This window comes from Stenella coeruleoalba (genome assembly GCF_951394435.1).
Source record: "Stenella coeruleoalba genome assembly, chromosome: 11".
Classification (NCBI taxonomy): domain Eukaryota; kingdom Metazoa; phylum Chordata; class Mammalia; order Artiodactyla; family Delphinidae; genus Stenella; species Stenella coeruleoalba.
The window spans coordinates 38807642-38828687 of NC_137157.1; the positions used below are offsets into that span (position 1 = coordinate 38807642).

The following is a 21046-nucleotide window of genomic DNA, read 5'->3' on the forward strand; positions in this document are numbered from 1 at the left end:
CTGCATTGGGTCTTCATTGCTGCGCGAGGGCTCTCTCCAGTTGCAGTAAGCAGGGGCCACTCCTTGTTGCGGTGTGCGGGCCTCTCATTGCGGTGGCTTCTCCTGTTGTGGAGCATGGGCCCTAGGCACGCAGGTTTCAGTAGTTGTGGCTCGTGGGCTCTAGAGCGCAGGCTCAGTAGTTGTGGCACACAGGCTTAGCCGCTCCACGGCATGTGGGATCCTCCTGGACCAGGGATTGAACCCGTGTCCCCAGCATTGGCAGGCAGACTCCCAACCACTGCACCACCAGGGAAGCCCTGTCTACTTTTTACAGCATATTCAGAGGCCCTAATATTCTTCTAGTATGTGAGTCTGAAGCTATTTTAACTATCCCAGGAAGGGAACAAATTTGAAGACTAACATTTGTTTACATTGATTTGTTTTTAATAAAAGATAATTTTTTTCCCAGCAACACAAAAAAAGGTTTGCTCTTAGATACTAATAGAAAATTCAATGACTACTGTATTCATTCTACTGCTGAAGGAAGACTGGGAATGGTAGAAGCAGAAACTGATAAATTCGTATGATGCCCACTAGCTGTTCCATCATTATGCACTGTTTGGTTATAATAACTATCTTGAAGTGTTAATGTTAGGTATAATAACTATCTTCCTGTCAGATGTTAATAACTGGGACCCCATTCTCTTCATAGGATTCAATTATTTTCTGTTCAGCAAATAGTAACTGTGTCTTTTTAGCAAAATTTTTGTTTTAGGCACTAGAAAAATGAAGTAATTTAAATCAGTTCTTATCTTGATTCTCAAAAACGTATCTAATGAGAGATACAGATACATGTTTAAGCCACATGTTATAGGAGCCCTGGGAGGGGCAAAATTTATTTCTGATTAGAGAATTTTAGAAGGCTTCACAAAGGAGGTTGACTTAGAATTATTTTCTAAGTCACACTGCAAAATACTATCAAGATACATGGCTGCCATATGAATAATTTTAATCCTTAACAGAGGGAGAAAAGAGAGAAGAAGAAAAAGAGGGAGAAGATAAATCACAACCTAAATCAATCAGAGAACGACGGCGACCAAGAGAGAAAAGAAGATCTACAGGAGTTTCATTCTGGACACAAGATGTGAGAACCTATTAAAATATAACTACTTGATAGTATGCTTAATCTTTCCAAGAATGTACACTAATGATTTCTTATATGCCTCAGATTATATATTCTTTAGATCATCACTATGTGTTTGAGCTGACTTATTTAAATCAGAAGAGTTCTTCTTTACAAGAATAAACAACTACTTAGATTTCTGGTATTAAAAGTAAGAATACTGTCCCAATATTGGAATAAAAATAATAATGGCTGCAGCTCAGTGTACAAATGTTGATTATTGTATAATGGCTAAACTGCTCATTTATCTTAGCGGTTCTTGAAAGAAAGATGCTTTACATTTAATCCTATTTTCATGAATATGATTATGATATACATAACAATTATTTCCATCTCAAGTGATGCTGGATAGATGCAGTGCTTTACTTATCAAATTATAACAATCCTATAAATTTAATTTTTTTTCTTGATTCCTGATTGTATGCCTGACATTGATATTCATATGCAAGAGAAAGAAGAGCTGTGGGGTAACGTGGTTAAAGTGAAATTTATACTGTTTCAATACAACATATACCTACACGAAGGCAAAAATAATTTGGTTTTGGGAGGATTGTTTTTTTAGCCAGTTGATTTTTTTTTCATTAAAAAATTTTTTTAATACAGAAAAGTTCAAACATAAAAAAGTATATGGCCCTACCCCAGGTATTTATTGTTTAAACTAAATCCCCACCACTTTCCCAACTCCCATATTATTTTGAAGAAAATCTTAGTAATATCATTTTATATGTAAAAACTTCATTCTGTATTTTTTTTTTATTTTTTGCGGTACACGGGCCTCTCACTGCTGTGGCCTCTCCCGCTGCGGAGCAACACGCTCCGGACGCGCAGGCTCAGCGGCCATGGCTCACTGGCACAGCCGCTCCGTGGCATGTGGGATCCTCCCGGACCGGGGCACAAACCCGCGTCCCCTGCATCAGCAGGCGGACTCCCAACCACTGCGCCACCAGGGAAGCCCTCAGTCTGTATTTTTAAGAAATAAGGACACCTTTTTTAAAAATATTAGAATTTTATTTTTAAAAAGTAATAAAAGTAACCACAATACGTTATCATATAATAAGTGATCACAATACCATGATCATGTTTATTTTTAAATAAATTGACAATAAATCCTTAATATTGAATATTCAGTCAGTTTTAATGTCCTGTTGACTCATATTACCATAAATGGTTTATTGTAATTTTATTTTATTTTTTAAATAGTTATTTTATTTATTTATTTATTTTTGGTTTTTTTTAATTCTACAATTCCTGAATCTTTCTGGGCATATGGCTAGAATTTATTTGCTCTGTTGCGAGACCCTCCTCAGTAGGCATTTAGTGTTAGATTTCTCAGTTTTGCCATAGACTGTTTTATTTTTGGCTGCGTTGGGTTGTTGCGCATGGGCTTTCTCTAACTGTGGTGAGCGGGGGCTACTCTTTGTTGCGGTGCTCGGCCTTCTCATTGCAGTGGCTTCTCTTGTTATGGAGCACAGGCTCTAGGCACACGGGCTTCAGTAGTTGCGGGGTGTGGGCTCAGTAGTTGTGGCTCGGGGGCTCTAGAGCGCAGGGTCAGTAGTTGTGGTGCACGGGCTTAGTTGCTCCACCACATGTGGGATCTTCCCAGACCAGGGCTCGAACCTGTGTCCCCTGCATTGGCAGGCAGATTCTCACTGCGCCACCAGGGAAGTCCTAAATATTTATTTATTTATTTTGGCATCGCCAGGTCTTAGTTGCAGCATGCGGGGTCTTTTAGTTGAGGCATGAGGACTCTTAGTTGCGGCATGTGAACTCTCAGTTGCGGCATGCGTGCGGGATCTAGTTCCCCGACCAGGGATCAAACCCGGGCCCCCTGCATTGGGAGCACAGTCTTACCCACTGGACCACCAGGGAAGTCCCTGTTCTAATTTTATACTTTGCTAATTTGAGTAGAAACCAAATAAGGACCATACATTATGATTAGTTATTTCTTTAAAGTCTCTTGTAATCAGTTATGTCCTCCATCTCTTTTTTTCTTACAGTTATTTTTTAATGAACTGGGTTATATCCCTGAACTGTAGTTTAACACAGTCATGTAGCTTTTTATGTTTCCTATAAATTGGTAGTTTGAGGTAGAGAAATGATCAGATTTTGGTTCAGTATTTTCTTGGCAGGGTGTTTTGTCCTCTGTCAGGAAGTACATGATGTCTGGTTGATTCTCATTGATTGCCCAGTAACATTTTAATAGGAGTAACATAAAACCTCACAGTCTTAGCACCTTAACATAGTAACTCTTACTACTTAAAAATTATCTTTTTAATAACTTATATGTATTAGGGGGTTAACAGGCAAAGTTTTATTATATGGTATTTATTTTTCCCCAATTTTATTTATACCAGCTCTCCCTTCAAAAATCCACTTACTGGGCTTCCCTGGTGGCGCAGTGGTTGAGAGTCCGCCTGCCGATGCAGGGGACACGGGTTCGTGCCCCGGTCCGGGAAGATCCCACATGCCGCAGAGCGGCTGGGCCCGGGAGCCATGGCCGCTGAGCCTGCGCGTCCGGAGCCTGTGCTCCGCAACGGGAGAGGCCGCAACAGTGAGAGGCTCGCGTACAGCAAAAAAAAAAAAAAAAAATCCACTTACTGGAGTCATACACTTAACCAGCATTATAAGAATTCTTCCTGAGATCCATATGGGCAATACTCATCTTTTTAATTTGAGCTTGCGTTGAATTGTGTTCTAATCAACCATCAGCACAAGTCTCCTTCCCTTTTCATGGCCTCATGATTGAACCTATGTCAGAAAATATACAAAAAGAACCAAGGGCTCTGTCAAAGATAAGGTAGTGTTTTTACTCTGTTATATTATTAGGTTTCCTTTTTTTTTTTTCTTAGTTACTACTTTTCAGGACCTCTGAGCCTCCCCACTTTTTTTTTTCTTTTTAAATAAATTTATTTATTTTTGGCTGCGGTGGGTTTTCGTTGCTGCGCTCGGGCTTTCTCTAGTTGCGGCAAGTGGGGGCTACTCTTTGTTGCGGTGCACGGGCTTCTCATTGCGGTGGCTTCTCTTGTTGTGGAGCACGGGCTCTAGGCACGCGGGCTCAGTAGTCGTGGCTCACAGGCTCTAGAGTGCAGGCTCAGTAGTTGTGGCGCATGGGCTTAGTTGCTCCACGGCATGTGGGATCTTCCTGGACCAGGGATCAAACTCGTGTCCCCTGCATTGGCAGGCGGATTCTTAACCACTGTGCCACCAGAGAAGTCCCCCTCCCCACTTTTTAAATTTCCAGTTCCTGTGTTCTTCCATGAAACAGTAACGCATAAAGACAATTAGTTCGTGTTGCGGAATTAATACATTTATATTAATAAGTAATACTGGCATTAGGAGCTTTGATTTCTCCTGTTCACTTAGTAACTTCACATATCATTTTTGCTAGGTACCACATGATAGTTTGTACAAAGATCCTCTATAATCCTTAGGGCAATTCTATAAGGTTTTTATCCCCACTTGTGGAGGAGATAACTGTGGCTCAAAATTTTTTTTAATAAATTTACACTAAGTCACAGAGCTGAAAATAGCTGTACCAGTGTGAAATAGGATGATTTAGTTTTAAAGCCTGCGGTATTTTTATAGTGAGCCTGAGCCAGATATGTTTGATTGCAAATTTCCCTTTTCTTTCAGTCCTTTATGGTTTGTTGAGATGTTCAGGCCTTCTAGTAGAACATTCCTATTGTCTGGGAGTCTAGGTTTTTAGCCTACTGAGACCTTAGTTTTCTATTTGGTGTGCTGTAAATTCCCAAAAAATTTCTAGATAGCTGAACTACCTAAATATAATAGGACCATTGTATAAATCTTGCCAAGCTTATAGAATAGAGTTTTTCTTACTTAATGAGTTTCCTATTTTTGCTCCCTCATTATAGTTGAGCAGCTACATAGTATCTATATTGACTATTAAAGTACACGCCGTAACATTACAATATAAAATTGAGTATCATCTTTTTTATGCTAAGCCTCCAGCTTCCTCATCCCCAGTATGTGTTTCCTAAATCAGAATGTTAGGTAGATGGTCTTTCTTCACCGTATACACTAACCTACTTATATTGTACCATGCAGACAAAATAGGCTTCCTCTAAATAAGGCAAAAAATGTCACACTTAAAAAAGTTTTCCTTTTGATCCATTTCCTGTTAGGTTTTTCTCAAGGGTCCTTTTAAATTACAAAAACCCTAATGTATTTAAATATTAACCGTTTGAAATTTATCTTTACTTTTCTAAAATCTATTTTAGAGTGATGAAAATGAACAAGAACAACAATCTGATACAGAAGAGGGATCCAATAAGAAAGAAACTCAGGTAAATAACATTATTTTTTGTATTTAGAAGTATTCGTATTTTTTAAGGGTTACTTTTTACTTGTGTTTATATTTATTCATGTCAGACAGTTACTGCACACTGTACCTGCCTGCTGGGGGTAGACCATCAGTGGTTTTCTGGAATCAGGAGTGGAGGGACTGGAAAGGGGCACAAAGAGTATTTTAGAGACATTGGGAATTGTTCTAGATCTTGATTGTAGAGGTATTTTTTTGGATATACACAACTGTCAAAACTCATCAAACTGTGTTCTCTAAGTGGATGTAGTTTATTGTATGAACCTTCAAAGTTGAAAAGAAATATGTAAATTAACCTTCAAAGTTGAAAAGAAAAAACAAAGAAGAGAATACAGTTTTCCACTGCTGTCCAAAAGTAGAGTGTTCCATAATCTTCAGTAAGCCACATAAAGTGAAGAGGGAATTACCTTAGGACACATCTTGCTACCGGATGCAAGAGATAAATTGAGATAAATCGCGGTGCTCAAAGACACAGTCCAAAGCTGTGGCAGCTTAAACTGAGTGTAGTTCCCAGGGAAGGAGCTTGGCGGTGTCTCTTTTGCTGCTGAGGGTGTGCTGCCTCTATAATGGCTCGCTGTAAAACATGTTGAGTACTGTTTGCACTTTTTGCCTTTTTTCGTAAAAGCAAAGTGGCGGAAACGAACTTTTGAAAAGCAGGGGCTACCTGTAATAACCTTTGACCAAAGAAAAGTATCTAAAGAATATCCAGAAGTAGTGCATACCTTACCAGATCCAGACTTTAGTTTTGTAAATGGCAAAGTTGTATTCTGGAGAAGATAATAGGTCATTTTAACTTGCTTTACATTTGTTTAGAAATGTAGTGTCTCTAAAGGATTTTACATTCATTATCACAGCTGATCTTCCTCAATAATCTTCAGGAAAAGCCCCCCCACCTTGCCCCCTCAGTATTGATGAAGAAACTAAGGCAAGTTTGAATGACAAGGTTGCATAGCTAGCAAATGATGAAAGTTTCTTCCCACTAGTTTTTTTGCCCCTCTGTTCCCTATTGTTTGGCTGTGCACAAAGCTGACATACTTAGAAGAGCTGTATTCACATAAGGGTAGATCTGTACAACATAAGTTAGTCTTAATCTTTTATACTCAGCACTGTCTAGCCTGAAATCGTATTCTGATCATATTTTCTTCATTTTGACTTGGCGTTCCTACATAAAGCTGTTAAAATTACTTTCAATCGCAGGAATCTACAATAATGTGAAGTGCCCAGAAGTTGGTTCTCTGTGCTAGGTGACTCTGGACATTACTCTTAGGGCCTATTTTGACCCAAAGGTTACTTTTATTTTACCTTTAGATAGCCAGACAGATTGAGAAATTAATTACTAACAAGGGTAAATTATTTGCAGGGCAAAAGTTTTGTCATTTTTAAACCCTTTGCCTATCAGTTGTCAGCACTCCCCCATTTCACCTATGCCTCTTCTTTATTATATTCTGTAAACTTGTCCATCATCTTCCTTGCCCATTGGTACACTATGAACTCCCATCTTTCAAGGAAAAACAATGGACAGGTAAACAAAAGCAAAGGAATTAGTAAACCATCTCCAGCTGACCCTTCTCACTGCCATATCACCCAGATCTCCTATCCCAGCAGGCTGGGATAGGAGGGGAAAGATATTCTGGCTTACAAAGTTTTCTGGCTTACAAATTTTGAAGCATATTGATATATGTTGTATTTAAGTTTTACTGTTAAAATTATACATGAGATACATTAAGGTTGAGTAGAATATTGTTTCTATGAAGAAAATTTTTCTTAGTTCCAAACAATTTAAATAGTCTTTGTTCATTGTAAAACTAGAGGATTGTTTGGATCTTACTTTGTTCTAGCATTTTTTTCAGTTACAAGTAATGCAAAACCCAGCTTAAACTGGATTAAACAAAGAGAATTTTTTATAATTCAGTTATATTACACAACCCTCTATGTCAGACAAGGCCTACCACTGATATATTGCAGCCGTTTTGCTGCTAATGTGGGCTACGTACCATCTCATCTAAACTTAATGACTGCTGTACCATGAGGAAAAGGAAGAGTGGAGGTTAAGACACTAACCCATAGTGTCTTTACAATAGACTAGAAAAGTGCTTCCACTAAATAAGTGTTGCTCTCTTATGAAAATTTGTAGCATCAGCCCTTTTTTTTTCTGTGAAAAAGTATGAGCAATACAATTGTTCGGTGCATTTTATCATTACCTCAGAAGTGTGTTTGATAAACAAAACTTGTATTCAGTTTATAGAATCGCAGTTCACCAATTTGAAAAATGGCTTTGTAGCATATACTTTTTCGCTTCAAACTAAATTGTAAGTTGCCGAAAAGTTGTTAAATATTTTGAATTACCTGTGAAGCTACCTTCAAGATATAAATTAAAATTAAGGTGAAATTTGAATTACTTTATCATAATATGGTTCATTCTTTCCAAAAATGGGGCTTCTGTTGCTCGGGTTATTATAATTTGCTTTCATTAAACTATTGGATGATAAAACTTTTACCATGAAAAGAACATTAGTAATAAATCAAAAATTTAAGTAAGACAGACACCAAGGCGAGAAACTAAAAAGAAAAGATTAGCAGATTTGATTATTTAAACATGTAAAGCTAGAAAATGGCAAAAAAGATGCCCTTATTAAAATTGAGACACATTTGCTCAGTTAAAAGTAAATAAGCTGGGGCTTCCCTGGTGGCGCAGTGGTTGAGAGTCCACCTGCCGATGCAGGGGACATGGGTTCGTGCCCCGGTCCAGGAAGATCCCACATGCCGCTGAGCGGCTGGGCCCATGAGCCATGGCCGCTGAGCCTGTGCGTCTGTAGCCTGTGCTCCGCAATGGGAGAGGCCACAACAGTGAGAGGCCCATGTACCGCAAAAAAAAAAAAAGTAAATAAGCTGGACTTCCCTGATGGTGCAGTGGTTATGAATCCGCCTGCCAATGCAGGGGATAGGGGTTCGATCCCTGGTCCAGGAAGATCCCACAGGCCGTGGAGCAACTAAGCCCATGCGCCACAACTACTGAGCCTGTGCCCTAGAGCCCGTGAGCCACAACTGCTGAAGCCTGTGCGCCTAGAGCCCATGCTCCACAACAAAAGAAGCCACCGCAGTGAGAAGCCCGCACACCGCAGCGAAGAGTAGCCCCCACTTGCCGCAACTAGAGGAAGCCTGTGCGCAGCAATGAAAACCCAATGCAGCCATAAATAAATAAATAAATATTTAAAAAGTAAATAAGCTTAGCCCTCTTTTGTAGCACTTAAAAGATATTTGTACTATTTAAAAGACAGTAAAACAGAGGCAGAATCCATGAAATTTATAAAATGTTACAAAAGAAGAAATATAAATGGCCAACAAGCTTAAAGTACATTTACTCTCATTAATAACCAAACAATTAATACAAAAGTGAAATTGGCAAAGGTTAATAATGCTTAGGTTTGGCGTGATTAGTATTGAAATAGGCATTTTCATATAAGATTTTGGGATTATAATTAATATGTTTTCTTGGGAAATCAGTTTAGCAGTACAAATCTGAAGGCTTGAGAAAAAGTTCATGCCTTTTAGCTTAGCAATTCCACTTTGAGAAATATATTCCCAATGAAATGACTTAAGTTTGGAAAAACAAGTCTAAAGTGTTAACAGCAGCATGGCTCTTGAAGCAAAATATTGAAAACATCCTCATTGTCTATTAGTTGGGAATATATCAGAATGTATTTGCATGGATAGATATTTTATGTGTTCACAAAGATATGTATACAGAAAAGATTAACAGTGGTTATCTAGGGTGTTTGAGAGATGGGGAATTATAGAGGAACTTTTTATACTGTGGTATTTTATATGAGCTTATGGTACTGTAATCAGAAAAACTTAAAGGGCATTTTTACTTTGGAAAAATAATTTTAAAACACATGGAACCACAAGGACATTATGCTAAGTGAAATAAGCAGGTCACAAGAAACACATAGTGTATGATTCCACTTAAATGAGGTACCTAGAGTGTTCAAACTCATGGGTAGCAGAAAGTAGAATTGTGGTTGCCGGGAGCTAGGGGTAGGAGGATATGGGGATTTGTTTAATGAGTATAAAATCACAGTTTTGCAAGATGAAAAAAATTCTAGAGAGCTGTTGCACAACAGTGTGAATATTGTCAGCGCTACTGAACTATACTCTTAAAAGTGGCTTACATGGTATGTTTTGTTTTATGTGCTTTCTACTACAATTTTTAAAATATAAAACATAACCAATACTTTAAAAACCATGCTTTTTAAAGGCAAAGAAATAGAATTTGAGTGATTTCTGTGACTACTTGGAGTTTTTATTTATTCTTAAATTTTAAATCAGTGAACCAGAGTGCAGACTGTGAGGTGAGATGTGATGTTTTCATTTGATATGTATACATTTTATTTCATGTGTGGCTAGTTTCCTGAATTTGGATAAATAATATCTTTTGTTTGTTTCTGCTCTTTTTTTAAATTGAGATATAATTGACATATAACATTATATTAGTTGCACATGTACAAAGTTGTTATTTAATATTTGTGTATTGTGAAATGATTAGCACAATAAGTCCAGTTAACATCATCACCACACATAAGTACAAGTTTTTTTTCTTGTGATAAGAACTTTCAAAATCTACTCTTTTAGCAGCTTATGAATTTGAATGATATCATGAAAATTGAAATTTAACTTCAAAATTGTTCATTATTATAAAACTAAAGAATAAATCAATAAAGTAAAGCATTACATCAAAAAAATAGGAAGCAGGTAAGAAATTGGTTTTGCAAAGGAAACTTAAATAGACTTAGGAAGACATTTTTAGTCTGAATGAGACTTCAGACAGTCCCAAAGGAACCCAGTAATTTCACAGTACATTCAGGGTAAGTATAAATATCTAATTTCAGAAATTTAACAAACCGTTTCTGAATAGTTATTTTATAGAAAATTATAGATTGCGTGTTTCAGTAGAAAGAGAAAGAGCTAAAGATGACCATCCCCCAAAAATTCTTTGACTTCAATAAGACTATTTTATCCTATTAATCATTTCACTATTTAGATAAGAAGAGTTTTGGAACTTCAGTATAGCATACCACTTGCTTAAGAAAATTAATTATAATTTCCTGTCTCCTAATTGCTAAACTTTGAAGGAACGTATAGCTGGATTTCCAGAAAATAAATTTTAAGCAAAATATGTATATACTGTCATACATAAAATACTTTAGGCATTCATTTGTTTGTCTCCGATGGCCTCAAAAACAAAAATGGGAAAGATAATTGCTTTGAGATGTCCCATAATAAACTTGCATTTCTTAATATAAATGTTACTTTTTCCTGCTAAACAGGTTGTAAGTAATGGATATGTCTTAGTCTCTCTTTTTTTCCTTCTAATTAAAAAAATAATGTATGGTGCCATTTTGTAGAAATTCACAAAATATGACTATAAATTGGCAAATGTAATCGTATAGTATTAGACAAGTAGAAATATACAGTGACTGTTCTAGAATTTCTTTGTAAGAACAACTACATTAAAGTGTATATAATAAATAGGTGTTAGTTTAATAGTGTGAAAATAGTATTGATGTTAAATTTTCTTGATAAATCAATAAGTTACTTTAATGAAAGCATAAAAATTTAGTTATGCTTATGTTTTTCTCTCTTTATAGACGGATTCCATTTCTAGGTATGTTTTACTTTTTTTTTTTCTTTTCTTTTACTGACCTTTTACTCATTTTTATCCTTTCTAAAAATATATTGCTAGATATTTATAAATTTTTTAAGTTGGTAGAATTATTTTAATAATAAAAAAATCTGTAGATATTTAGATGACCTGATAAGTGTTAATAGCTTTCTTTATCAATGGCTTTACTTCTAGTTCAATAGTTATAGTAAGTCACTAAGAAAGACTTTTTCTCAGATCTTTGCAACAGTGATAACTTTTCTTAGTTTTCCTAACCATCCTAAGTTACCTCAACACTGACCATCTCATTATTCACATCAGAGACTGATGAAACCCACCAGAAATTTATTTCATTAGGTATTCAGAATCTTCTCTCTTATCCCTGCTTCAGATAAAAGAAAACCAATGAAGACACTTTTTAAAAGTGTCATCTAGCTCAAATTGTTCATCTTTTCAGAGAACCTCCACAATATCCTTGAATCTAATTTTTGTTCCTCTTGCCCATAATTGTTAACCAAAGCTTTGTAAAAACTAAGAACAAATTTTTATATACTGATGATTCTATTGAATTGAAGTGTAGAGGCAGTAGCATTTATCAGAAAAAGTAACACAAATTCAGAACTAGATAATAAGAGGATCCTCATTTTCAAATGAGGTATGTTCTTCTTGTTTAGGACAAACTGTTCTGTTGTCCCTTGGTATCCCTGAGGGATTGGTTCCAGGATTCCCCGCCCCGCCCCGGCTTCCGCAGCGGATACCAAAATTCACAGACAATCAAGTCCCTTATATAAAATGGCATAGTACTATCTATCACTTCGGATAGACTAGTTAGTTCATCATCTAAAATGTTACTAATTTTAAAATACAATTGTATGCCACTTAAAAAAAGGAAAAGTGCTACCAGTTAAACTATAATACCCATCAATTGTAAGCCTTGTTCTGATTTTAGAGATATTAAAATGTGGGGGAAAAAAATGTACAGTTTAAAATTGTTGAAATAATTCATCATGATGTAAAACCAGTTTTGACTTTCAAATATAGAGATTTTGAACTTCCCTTCTTAGTTAAGGGAAATTAGTGTTAAAAATAACTTCCCATTTATTTATTATATATCATGAAAGTTAATTAGATAACCGATGAAGGAGAATATTACCTACTATTTTGGAATATCTAGTTTAATATACTAGGATGCATGTTAATGTAAGTTGTGAAAGCCTATAATAAAGATTTTGACTCAAACTCATCTTTTGAAGATATGAAATCAGTTCTACATCAGCTAGTGATCGGTATGATTCCTTGCTGGGTCGCTCTGGATCATACAGTTACTCAGAAGAAAGAAAACCTTACAGTAGCAGGCTAGAAAAGGATGATTCAACTGACTTTAAAAAGGTACTGGGTTATTTATTTATATTTAATTAAAAATAATCTTTTTGTTGAGATTTTTATGTTTGGATATTACTCCTGGAAACTCATAATTAAATCAGTTTATTGAAATAACTTACTTAAATTTTCAGTTTTTGGTAATTAATGGTAAGTAGAATTTAAAAAGCTATTTGTTTAGAGGAAAACATAGGCAGAACAGTCTATGACATAAATCACAGCAAGATCCTTTTTGACCCACCTCCTAGAGAAATGGAAATAAAAACAAAAATAAACAAATGGGACCTAATGAAACTTCAAAGCTTTTGCACAGCAAAGGAAACCATAAACAAGACCAAAAGACAACCCTCAGAATGGGAGAAAACATTTGCAAATGAAGGAACTGACAAAGGATTAATCTCCAAAATTTACAAGCAGCTCATGCAGCTCAATAAAAAAAACAACCCAATCCAAAAATGGGCAGAAGACCTAACTAGACATTTCTCCAAAGAAGATATACAGACTGCCAACAAACACATGAAAGAATGCTCAACATCATTAATCATTAGAGAAATGCAAATCAAAACTACAATGAGATATCATCTCACACCGGTCAGAATGGCCATCATCAAAATATCTAGAAACAATAAATGCTGGAGAGGGTGTGGAGAAAAGGGAACCCTCTTGCACTGCTGGTGGGAATGTAAATTGATACAGCCACTATGGAGAACAGTATGGAGGTTCCTTAAAAAACTACAAATAGAACTACCATACGACCCAGCAATCCCACTGCTGGGCATATACCCTGAGAAAACCATAATTCAAAAAGAGTCATGTCCCAAAATGTTCATTGCAGCTCTATTTACAATAGCCAGGACATGGAAGCAACCTAAGTGTCCATCATTGGATGAATGGATAAAGAAGATGTGGCACATATATACAATGGAATATTAATCAGCCATAAAAAGAAATGAAATTGAGTTATTTGTAGTGAGGTGGATGGACCTAGAGCCTTTCATACAGAGTGAAGTAAGTCAGAAAGAGAAAAACATACCGTATGCTAACACATATATGGAATCTAAGAAAAAAAAAAAGGTCATAAAGAACCTAGGGGTAAGATGGGAACAAAGACACAGACCTACTAGAGAATGGACTTGAAGATATGGGGAGGGGGAAGGGTAAGCAGTGACAAAGTGAGAGAGTGGCATGGACATATATACACTACCAAACGTAAAATAGATAGCTAGTGGGAAGCAGCCGCATAGCACAGGTGATCAGCTCAGTGCTTTGTGACCACCTAGAGGGGTGAGATAGGGAGGGTGGGAGGGAGGGAGACGCAAGAGGGAAAGTACCCAGGACTTCCTGCACATTTAAGTCTCTCAGGCCAGTACTGTAATACTGTGGTTGAGCTAAAAGGGGGCACTGAGTAGATGTGGGGTAGCGGGGGGAGGGTGTTGTGCGTGCATGGGAAATCTTTTCTTTATTTGTTAATAGGAAGCAGCCAAACAAAGAATATAGCTTTTCCCAGGACAGTATAGTATTTCCTAGGTAACCGAAAAACTTGTGAGATAGTTCAAGTGCTGTTAAGGGTTAAGGATGGAACTAATTAAGAAATAAGTCCTGGCAACAAAATAATCTAGAATTCTGAAGATCATGATTCTTCATATTGTAAGCTTTGAATAAACCTAATGAAGTTTGTTGTGGAGGAGGAAGGTGTGTGGTATTTGTACATGTCCCCAGGTATTTGGCAGCTGTTTGAATCACCCACTTTCTTACAAGCCAAATCAACAAGAAAAGGAAGGTAGGGGGTCAGTTTATGTTAGGAATAAGATTCATTCGTTCAGTAAAGAACTGAACACTGAATTGTGCTTAAATTAGTAGTGAAGTTCTGCTCATGGGCAGTGGAGATGGAGATCCTGTCCCTGCTCTTATGAGCATCTTCCAGACAGACCTTATCATATAATGATACAAATCAATGGATAATCTTTAAATTGAAACCATTATCCTGAAATAAAGAAACGGTTTTATAAAATTGTGTAACAAAAGAAAGTGACAGGGCCTAAGGATAGATTTCCTAAGGAAGTAACACTTCAGCCAAGAACAGAAGGATGATTAGTAGTTAACTGGCAAAAATGGGAGAAAAAAGTGTTCCAGATGGAGAGAAGGGCAAGCACACAAACCAGCCTGGTGGTGGGAGGGTACATGATGTATTGAAGTAATTAAATTTTCAGTATGGCTAGTAGAACGAAGGGGATGGTGGTGTGAGTTTGCACCTACAGATGTGTAGGCTGGGACCAAACCATCAGTGCCTTACAGGCTGTTTTAAGGATTTCCTTATACTGAGAACATTGGGAAGCCATTCAAGGGTTTTTTAATGTATGGAGGTTAATGGAATGGTTGGCCTATGAAAATTATTAGATTGTCATTTTGAAAATTTAACTCTTGCTGCTTTGTATAAAACAGATTAAAGAGAGGTCAGGAGAACAATTCTAATAATAGAAATATCTAGGTAAGAGATGATTGTAGACATCTATGGTTGTAGTAGTAGAGATGAGGAAAAAAGAAGTAGTAGATTCAAGTGCTATGAAAGTGTTCGAGAAATATTTTGCTTTCCTTTTACCTTTAGTAAAAATAATACAAGTATAATGATAAATGCAACTGATACTCCCATCTCAGTATCAGGAATTAAAGAGTGAATGATAGGCAGAAAAGCTCAGAGACCCCAAATAAAAATCATAATGCTCCTGAACTCCAGCTGTGGTCACAGTGTGGTCCCTCTTTATCAGATAACTGAATTTTTTTAATCAAACTGAAAAGTTAGGATTTTCAGTGAAGTAATAAATTTTAAATACCAGAACTAGTTTTTAAAGAGTTTATGTGGGACAAATACACCTGAATAACCAAAAATTTCTGCCTTGAGACCACAAAGCATTAAAATATTTTTAATGCTTTCTTTAATAGTTCGTATGTTACATTAATCTTTCTGTTTTAATATTGTAAAGTAATCAATGGGAAATCTTCTTAAAATAGTAAAAAAGCAGAAAAGTAATTTGTTCTTCTCCCCTAATTTGTATAGCTTTATGAACAAATTCTAGCTGAAAATGAAAAGCTGAAAGCACAACTACATGATACAAATATGGAACTGACAGATCTTAAATTACAATTGGAAAAGGCCACCCAGGTTTGTACCTTTTTCTCTTTGTTACTCTAAAGATAATGGTTGTGATTTATTCTATCTGAAAATTGCATTGAAATGTTCTCTTGTGTTCTAGATATAAGTTTGGTTATTGATAAAAGCTTATTTATTAATAGGACAGAATCAAGATAATACAGTTTACCAATAATTTATTTTCTTCTAAAGTGAATTTAAAATATGAACGTATATAACCTTACGGTAGAAAGTCAAAGTATTTTTAAGCCTTTTAATACCTATGTTGTGGTACATGAAGGATTTTAAATGCTTATTTCCAACATACCAAATGTAGCAAGGCAAAGCATCTATCTATACGGAATCTTCTTAAAGCCATAAAATTTTGTATAATAATTTTTATTCATTATGAATGTTTCCTGTTTAATAAAAATACCTTTTTAATAATTTGACATAATAATTTGTTTAATAATTTGACATAATAATTCTGGAAGAAGATAATTTTAGTCATAACTCCTTTTACCTTCCTTCTGTGCAACAACCTAGTAAGAGATAATTTTAGACAAGAAAACTAGGACAGCCAAGCAGAACTCACAGCCTTGTACATATGATCTAGGATGTGTATGATCTAAGAATTGTTTCCCAAGCTCTTTTTTCATAAAACACTAGTTCTGGGAGATAGTTCTGGCACATTCCCTCTTCCTTCTCTTGCCCCCCTTCAAAACAAAAAAAAGAAGAGGAAAGAGCTTTGTGATCCAAGAAACTGAGAAATACTATATGTTCTATATCTTGGAGATTTTACAGGGTTTATTTATATGTTAAAGGCTCTAACGAGTCCTGTAATTTTTTTTTTTTTTTTTTTTTTTTTGCGGTACACGGGCCTCTCACTGTTGTGGCCTCTTCCGTTGCGGAGCACAGGCTCCGGATGCACAGGCTCAGTGGCCATGGCTCACGGGCCCAGCCGCTCCACAGCATGTGGGATGTGGGATCTTCCCGGACCGGGGCACAAACCCGTGTCCCCTGCATTGGCAGGCGGACTCTCAACCACTGCGCCACCAGGGAAGCCCGAGTCCTGTAATTTTTAAGGAAACAAACTCGTTTAATTTTAACATAAGACTTTCTAGCATAAACACATTTCTGCACTAAACTTTTAGAATCCAGTTTGAAAACACTGATCTAAAATGGCGTCCTCAGTTCTGTAAATGAGACTGCATACTTTCTGTGACCATTCTTTTATACTCATCTTTCTCATAATTTTTAAAATTACTTCTCTATGTTGAACTTACACTTATTACCAGGTCCTTTTTTGTTGTTAACCACTATTACATTGTGAAGCAATTGTCTATGTACAGTGGAGACTGTGCTAAATTTGCAGGTATCATGCTAACCTTGTGAGGCTATGAAGACTCAGATTCCATCAGGTAATGAGGGTTTACTATGAAGATACACAGTGAAGTACAGAACAAGAACACGTTTCATAGTGAGGTGTCATAAAAACTTGGACTGTCACACAAGTTTAAACTTGCCGTCTTACACTTAGGCTTCATGGTAAACTGGAACGTCGTCATTCTTCCGGTTGCATTAGTAGCTTAGTGAGCCACTGCAAAATATTATAACTAGTTCCCTGAAAATAGTTTCAGCTCTAGAGATTTGGTCATAATATTTTCTAAATAAAAGTGTCCACTGCTCCCTACTGTAGTATTCTGTCTTATGGTGATTCAGCTAATCTGTGTTTCCACTGCTTACTGCCATCTCTATGTTTCTCTGCTTTTCTACCTACTCTCTTGTCATCTAATTCTTCCTATTTGTTTCTCATTCAAACTCTAGAAGAGAGGGGAACTGATAGAATTAGCCAGTTATCATCAACGTGAAGCAGTCCTGTTAGTGCCCATGGACCTATTAGTGACCATTTCATAGGACACTGGACAACTATTGCAAGCTTCCTTTGGGTCAGGTACCAATTTCTGATCCCATTGACTGTCACCAGAGAAATAAGTCACTGCATTAAAGAGTATGACAGCTTCTGCCTTAGCAGGCATTCTAAGTATCATGCCCAGTATACTGAATTAATAATAGGAGGGGTAATTAGAGTATGAGATATTGAGTAAATATTCAGAGTTAGTATCTTACACTATGTAAATGTCATTTGAAAAATTTAGGGATGTATGTAAAAGTAAAACTGATAGGACATTAAACTTTCTGTTCAATTTTAGAGTTACTTATCCTGAGCATTTAATCTCTGTGAATCTACTGTGCATCTTTCCACCTGATGTTTTGGGGGTTTTTTTTAACATTTCTTTTGTAACTGTTCATGAATATACATAGTAGTGGCAATTTTGATAGTCACGTGGAATTTTTCCAAGGGAATGATCATCCTGTTAGGAATTAATCTTGGGAATTCCCTGGTGGTCCAGTTGTTAGGCCTCCGTGCTTTCACTGCCGTGGGCCCAGATTCAATCCCTGGTTGGGGAACTAAGATCCACTAAGATCGTGCAAAAGGCGCAGCACAGCCAAAAGAATTAAAGTTGAAGTTCAGGTCTGTGTGATAGTATTTAGCCAAGGACTCTAGAATCCTTGAATCCTGCCTTAACCCAGCCACCCTACTCCCTGTACAGTCTCCAAGGGAGGGAAATAGGTTAATTTACCAGAAACCAGTTGATGAATAATGATTTTGTCAAATGTCAATTCACCAGGTTTACCAATTGTTATTTTAACAGCTTTAACTAGAATATTTACCAAAAATATTAACTAAAGTTGGGCTTCCTTGGTGTCGCAGTGGTTAAGAATCCACCTGCCAATGCAGAGGACACAGGTTTGAGCCCTGGTCCGGGAAGATCCCACATGCTGCAGAACAGCGAAGCCCGTGAGCCACAACCACTGAGCCTGCATGCCCACCAAAGCCCGTGATCCGCAACAAGAGAAGCCACCGCGATGAGAAGCCCACGCACCACAACGAAGAGTAGTCCTTGCTCGCCTCAACTAGAGAAAGCCCGCAAGCAGCACTGAAGACCCAATGCAGCCAAAAATAAAAACAGTAAATAAAATTAATTAAAAATAAAATAAAAACATCAAAAGTATATCAGAATTAGCTGAAAGTCTCATCTTTTTAAAAATTTATTTATTTTTGGCTGTGTTGGATCTTCGTTGCTGCTCACAGGCTTTCTCTAGTTGCGGTGAGTGGGAGCTGCTCTTCGCTGCAGTGCACGGGCTTCTCATCGCGGTGGCTTCTCGTTGCAGAGCGCGGGCTCTAGGTCGTGGGCTTCAGTAGCTGTGGCATGCAGGCTCAGTAGTTGTGGTACATAGGCTTAGTTGCTCCGCAGCATGTGGGATCTTCCCAGACTAGGGCTCGAACCTGTGTCCCCTGCCTTGCAGGTGAATTCTTAACCACTGTACCATCAGGGAAATCCCTGAAAGTCTCATCTTATTTGAAATTCTGAATTTGATTTCTAACAGTAAGCAATGGGAATACATTAACTTCTATTTTTCCAGGAAGAGTAAGCACAAAAAACAAAATCATTTAAAACAGCAGATTAGGAATTCCCTGGCAGTCCAGTGGTTAGGGCTCCATGCTTTCATTGCTGAGGCCATGGGTTCAATTCCTGGTTGGGGAACTAAGATCCTGCAACCTGTGCAGTGTGGGGAAAAAAAAAATTAAAATAAATTAAACAAGTTAGATGGCCATGATTTAGATCTTTATTTATATACTATAACGTTAAAAAAGAAATTGTGCAAAAAAGGGTCAAAAAGTAACTTGGTTTACAAGCCCTGATGATACAAAAATATGAATGTTGAAAGGGTTGACAGAAGAGAAAATTATATAAAGAAATGTTTGGTTTGTTTTGTTTATTTATTTTATTTATTTATTTATTTTTGGCTGAGTTGAGTCTTCGTTGCTGCACATGGGCTTTCTCTAGTTGCGGAGGATACTCTTCGTTGTGGTGCACGGGTTTCTCATTGTGTTGGCTTCTCTTGTTGCAGAGCATGGGCTCTAGGTGCACGGGCTTCAGTAGTTGTGGTGCACGGGCTTAGTTGCTCCGCGGCATGTGAGATCTTCCCAGACCAGGGATCGAACCCATGTCCCCTGAATTGGCAGGTGGATTCTTAACCTCTGCGCCACCAGGGAAGTCCCCTAAAGAAATGGTTTTTATTTAATTAATTATTTATTTTTTAATAAATTTATTTATTTATTTGGCTGCTTTGGGTCTTTGTTGCTGTGTGCAGGCTTTCTCTGGTTGTGGCAAGCGGGGGGCTACTCTTCATTGCAGTGCGCGGGCTTCTCATTACGGTGGCTTCTCTTGTTGTGGAGCACAGGCTCTAGGCGTGAGGGCTTCAGTAGTTGTGGCACTTGGGCTTAGTTGCTGCACGGTACGTGGTACTTTCCCAGACCAGGGCTTGAACCCGTGTCCCCTGCATTGGCAGGCAGATTCTTAACCACTGTGCCACCAGGGAAGTCCCAAGAAATGTCTTTTAAATCACCAAAGTAAACAGTGAAGTTGTGCTTAATCAGTGATGAACCATATATGTGTATGTAGAGAGAGTTTTTTAAAGTATATTTTGTGGTTAATGATCATAGCAGAGCATTCTTATTAAGTAGTTGTCAAAAACCATGTTTGGTAAATTTTTTAAATTGGTTATTCAGCAGATTGGCTTCTAGGGAATGAGCCTTTTGATGAATTCATTTTCAGCAAATAGACCAGGAATCCCAAGGGAGATGTATGAACAGAGGTCAATGTAAATGAGAACTAAGCACTTGTTTTTTAACTGGTCCTGTGCTCAATACCCATATATGCACAGCTCTCTGGTATTGAGTGCAGCATGTGGCTTAAAACCCCAAGGGCCCTTTTCATCCCCCAGATCTCAGTGTTTATCAACTTTAATTGATTGTATAGTACAAGAAGCAGAAACAAATGAGACCTGACCTTACCAGAAGAAAAGTTATATGGCTAGGATTTCTTATAAGTGACAGTGGATATGAACCTTCTTACCAATTTTGGAACATGGATGATTGGGGAAAAAAACTCTAGAGAAGGAGTGAGCAAAACTAAGGTAGCTGTGAAAGAGGACCAAAAGGCCAGTTTACTAGTCTGACTGCATGAATACAGTCACACAACCTGGTCCAAAGTACATTTCAGTCAAGGTCGTGGACTCTGAGCACTAAGGTTACCCACTCTTCCTGGTGTAGGAAAAGAGAGAGCTTGAACATCGGAGGGAAAACTAGGATATATTTGGCTTTGCTCCATAGTACTCACCCATCCTTACTCTCAGCTCAGCTGTAAAGACCCGAGGAAAACCGATACATAAACGATGAGAACTGTGGAGACCATTGTATTCCTAAGCATTCCTCTAACTCTTTATTATTTCAGTAGAAATCCTGTT

At 37.3% G+C, this 21046-nt stretch overlaps 1 protein-coding gene across 8 annotated transcripts in view; it reads left to right on the forward strand.

Moving 5' to 3' along the window:
* The window catches only part of PPP1R12A (protein phosphatase 1 regulatory subunit 12A), a 150685-nt gene that overhangs the window by 121173 nt on the left and 8466 nt on the right, over nucleotides 1-21046 (forward strand). For all 8 annotated transcript variants that reach the window (XM_079936684.1, XM_079936686.1, XM_079936685.1 and 5 more), the window contains 5 exons: nucleotides 1002-1123; nucleotides 5401-5466; nucleotides 11150-11166; nucleotides 12417-12552; nucleotides 15599-15703. In XM_079936684.1, the coding sequence (XP_079792810.1) occupies nucleotides 1002-1123; nucleotides 5401-5466; nucleotides 11150-11166; nucleotides 12417-12552; nucleotides 15599-15703 (446 nt within the window). The remainder of the gene's footprint in view (nucleotides 1-1001; nucleotides 1124-5400; nucleotides 5467-11149; nucleotides 11167-12416; nucleotides 12553-15598; nucleotides 15704-21046) is intronic.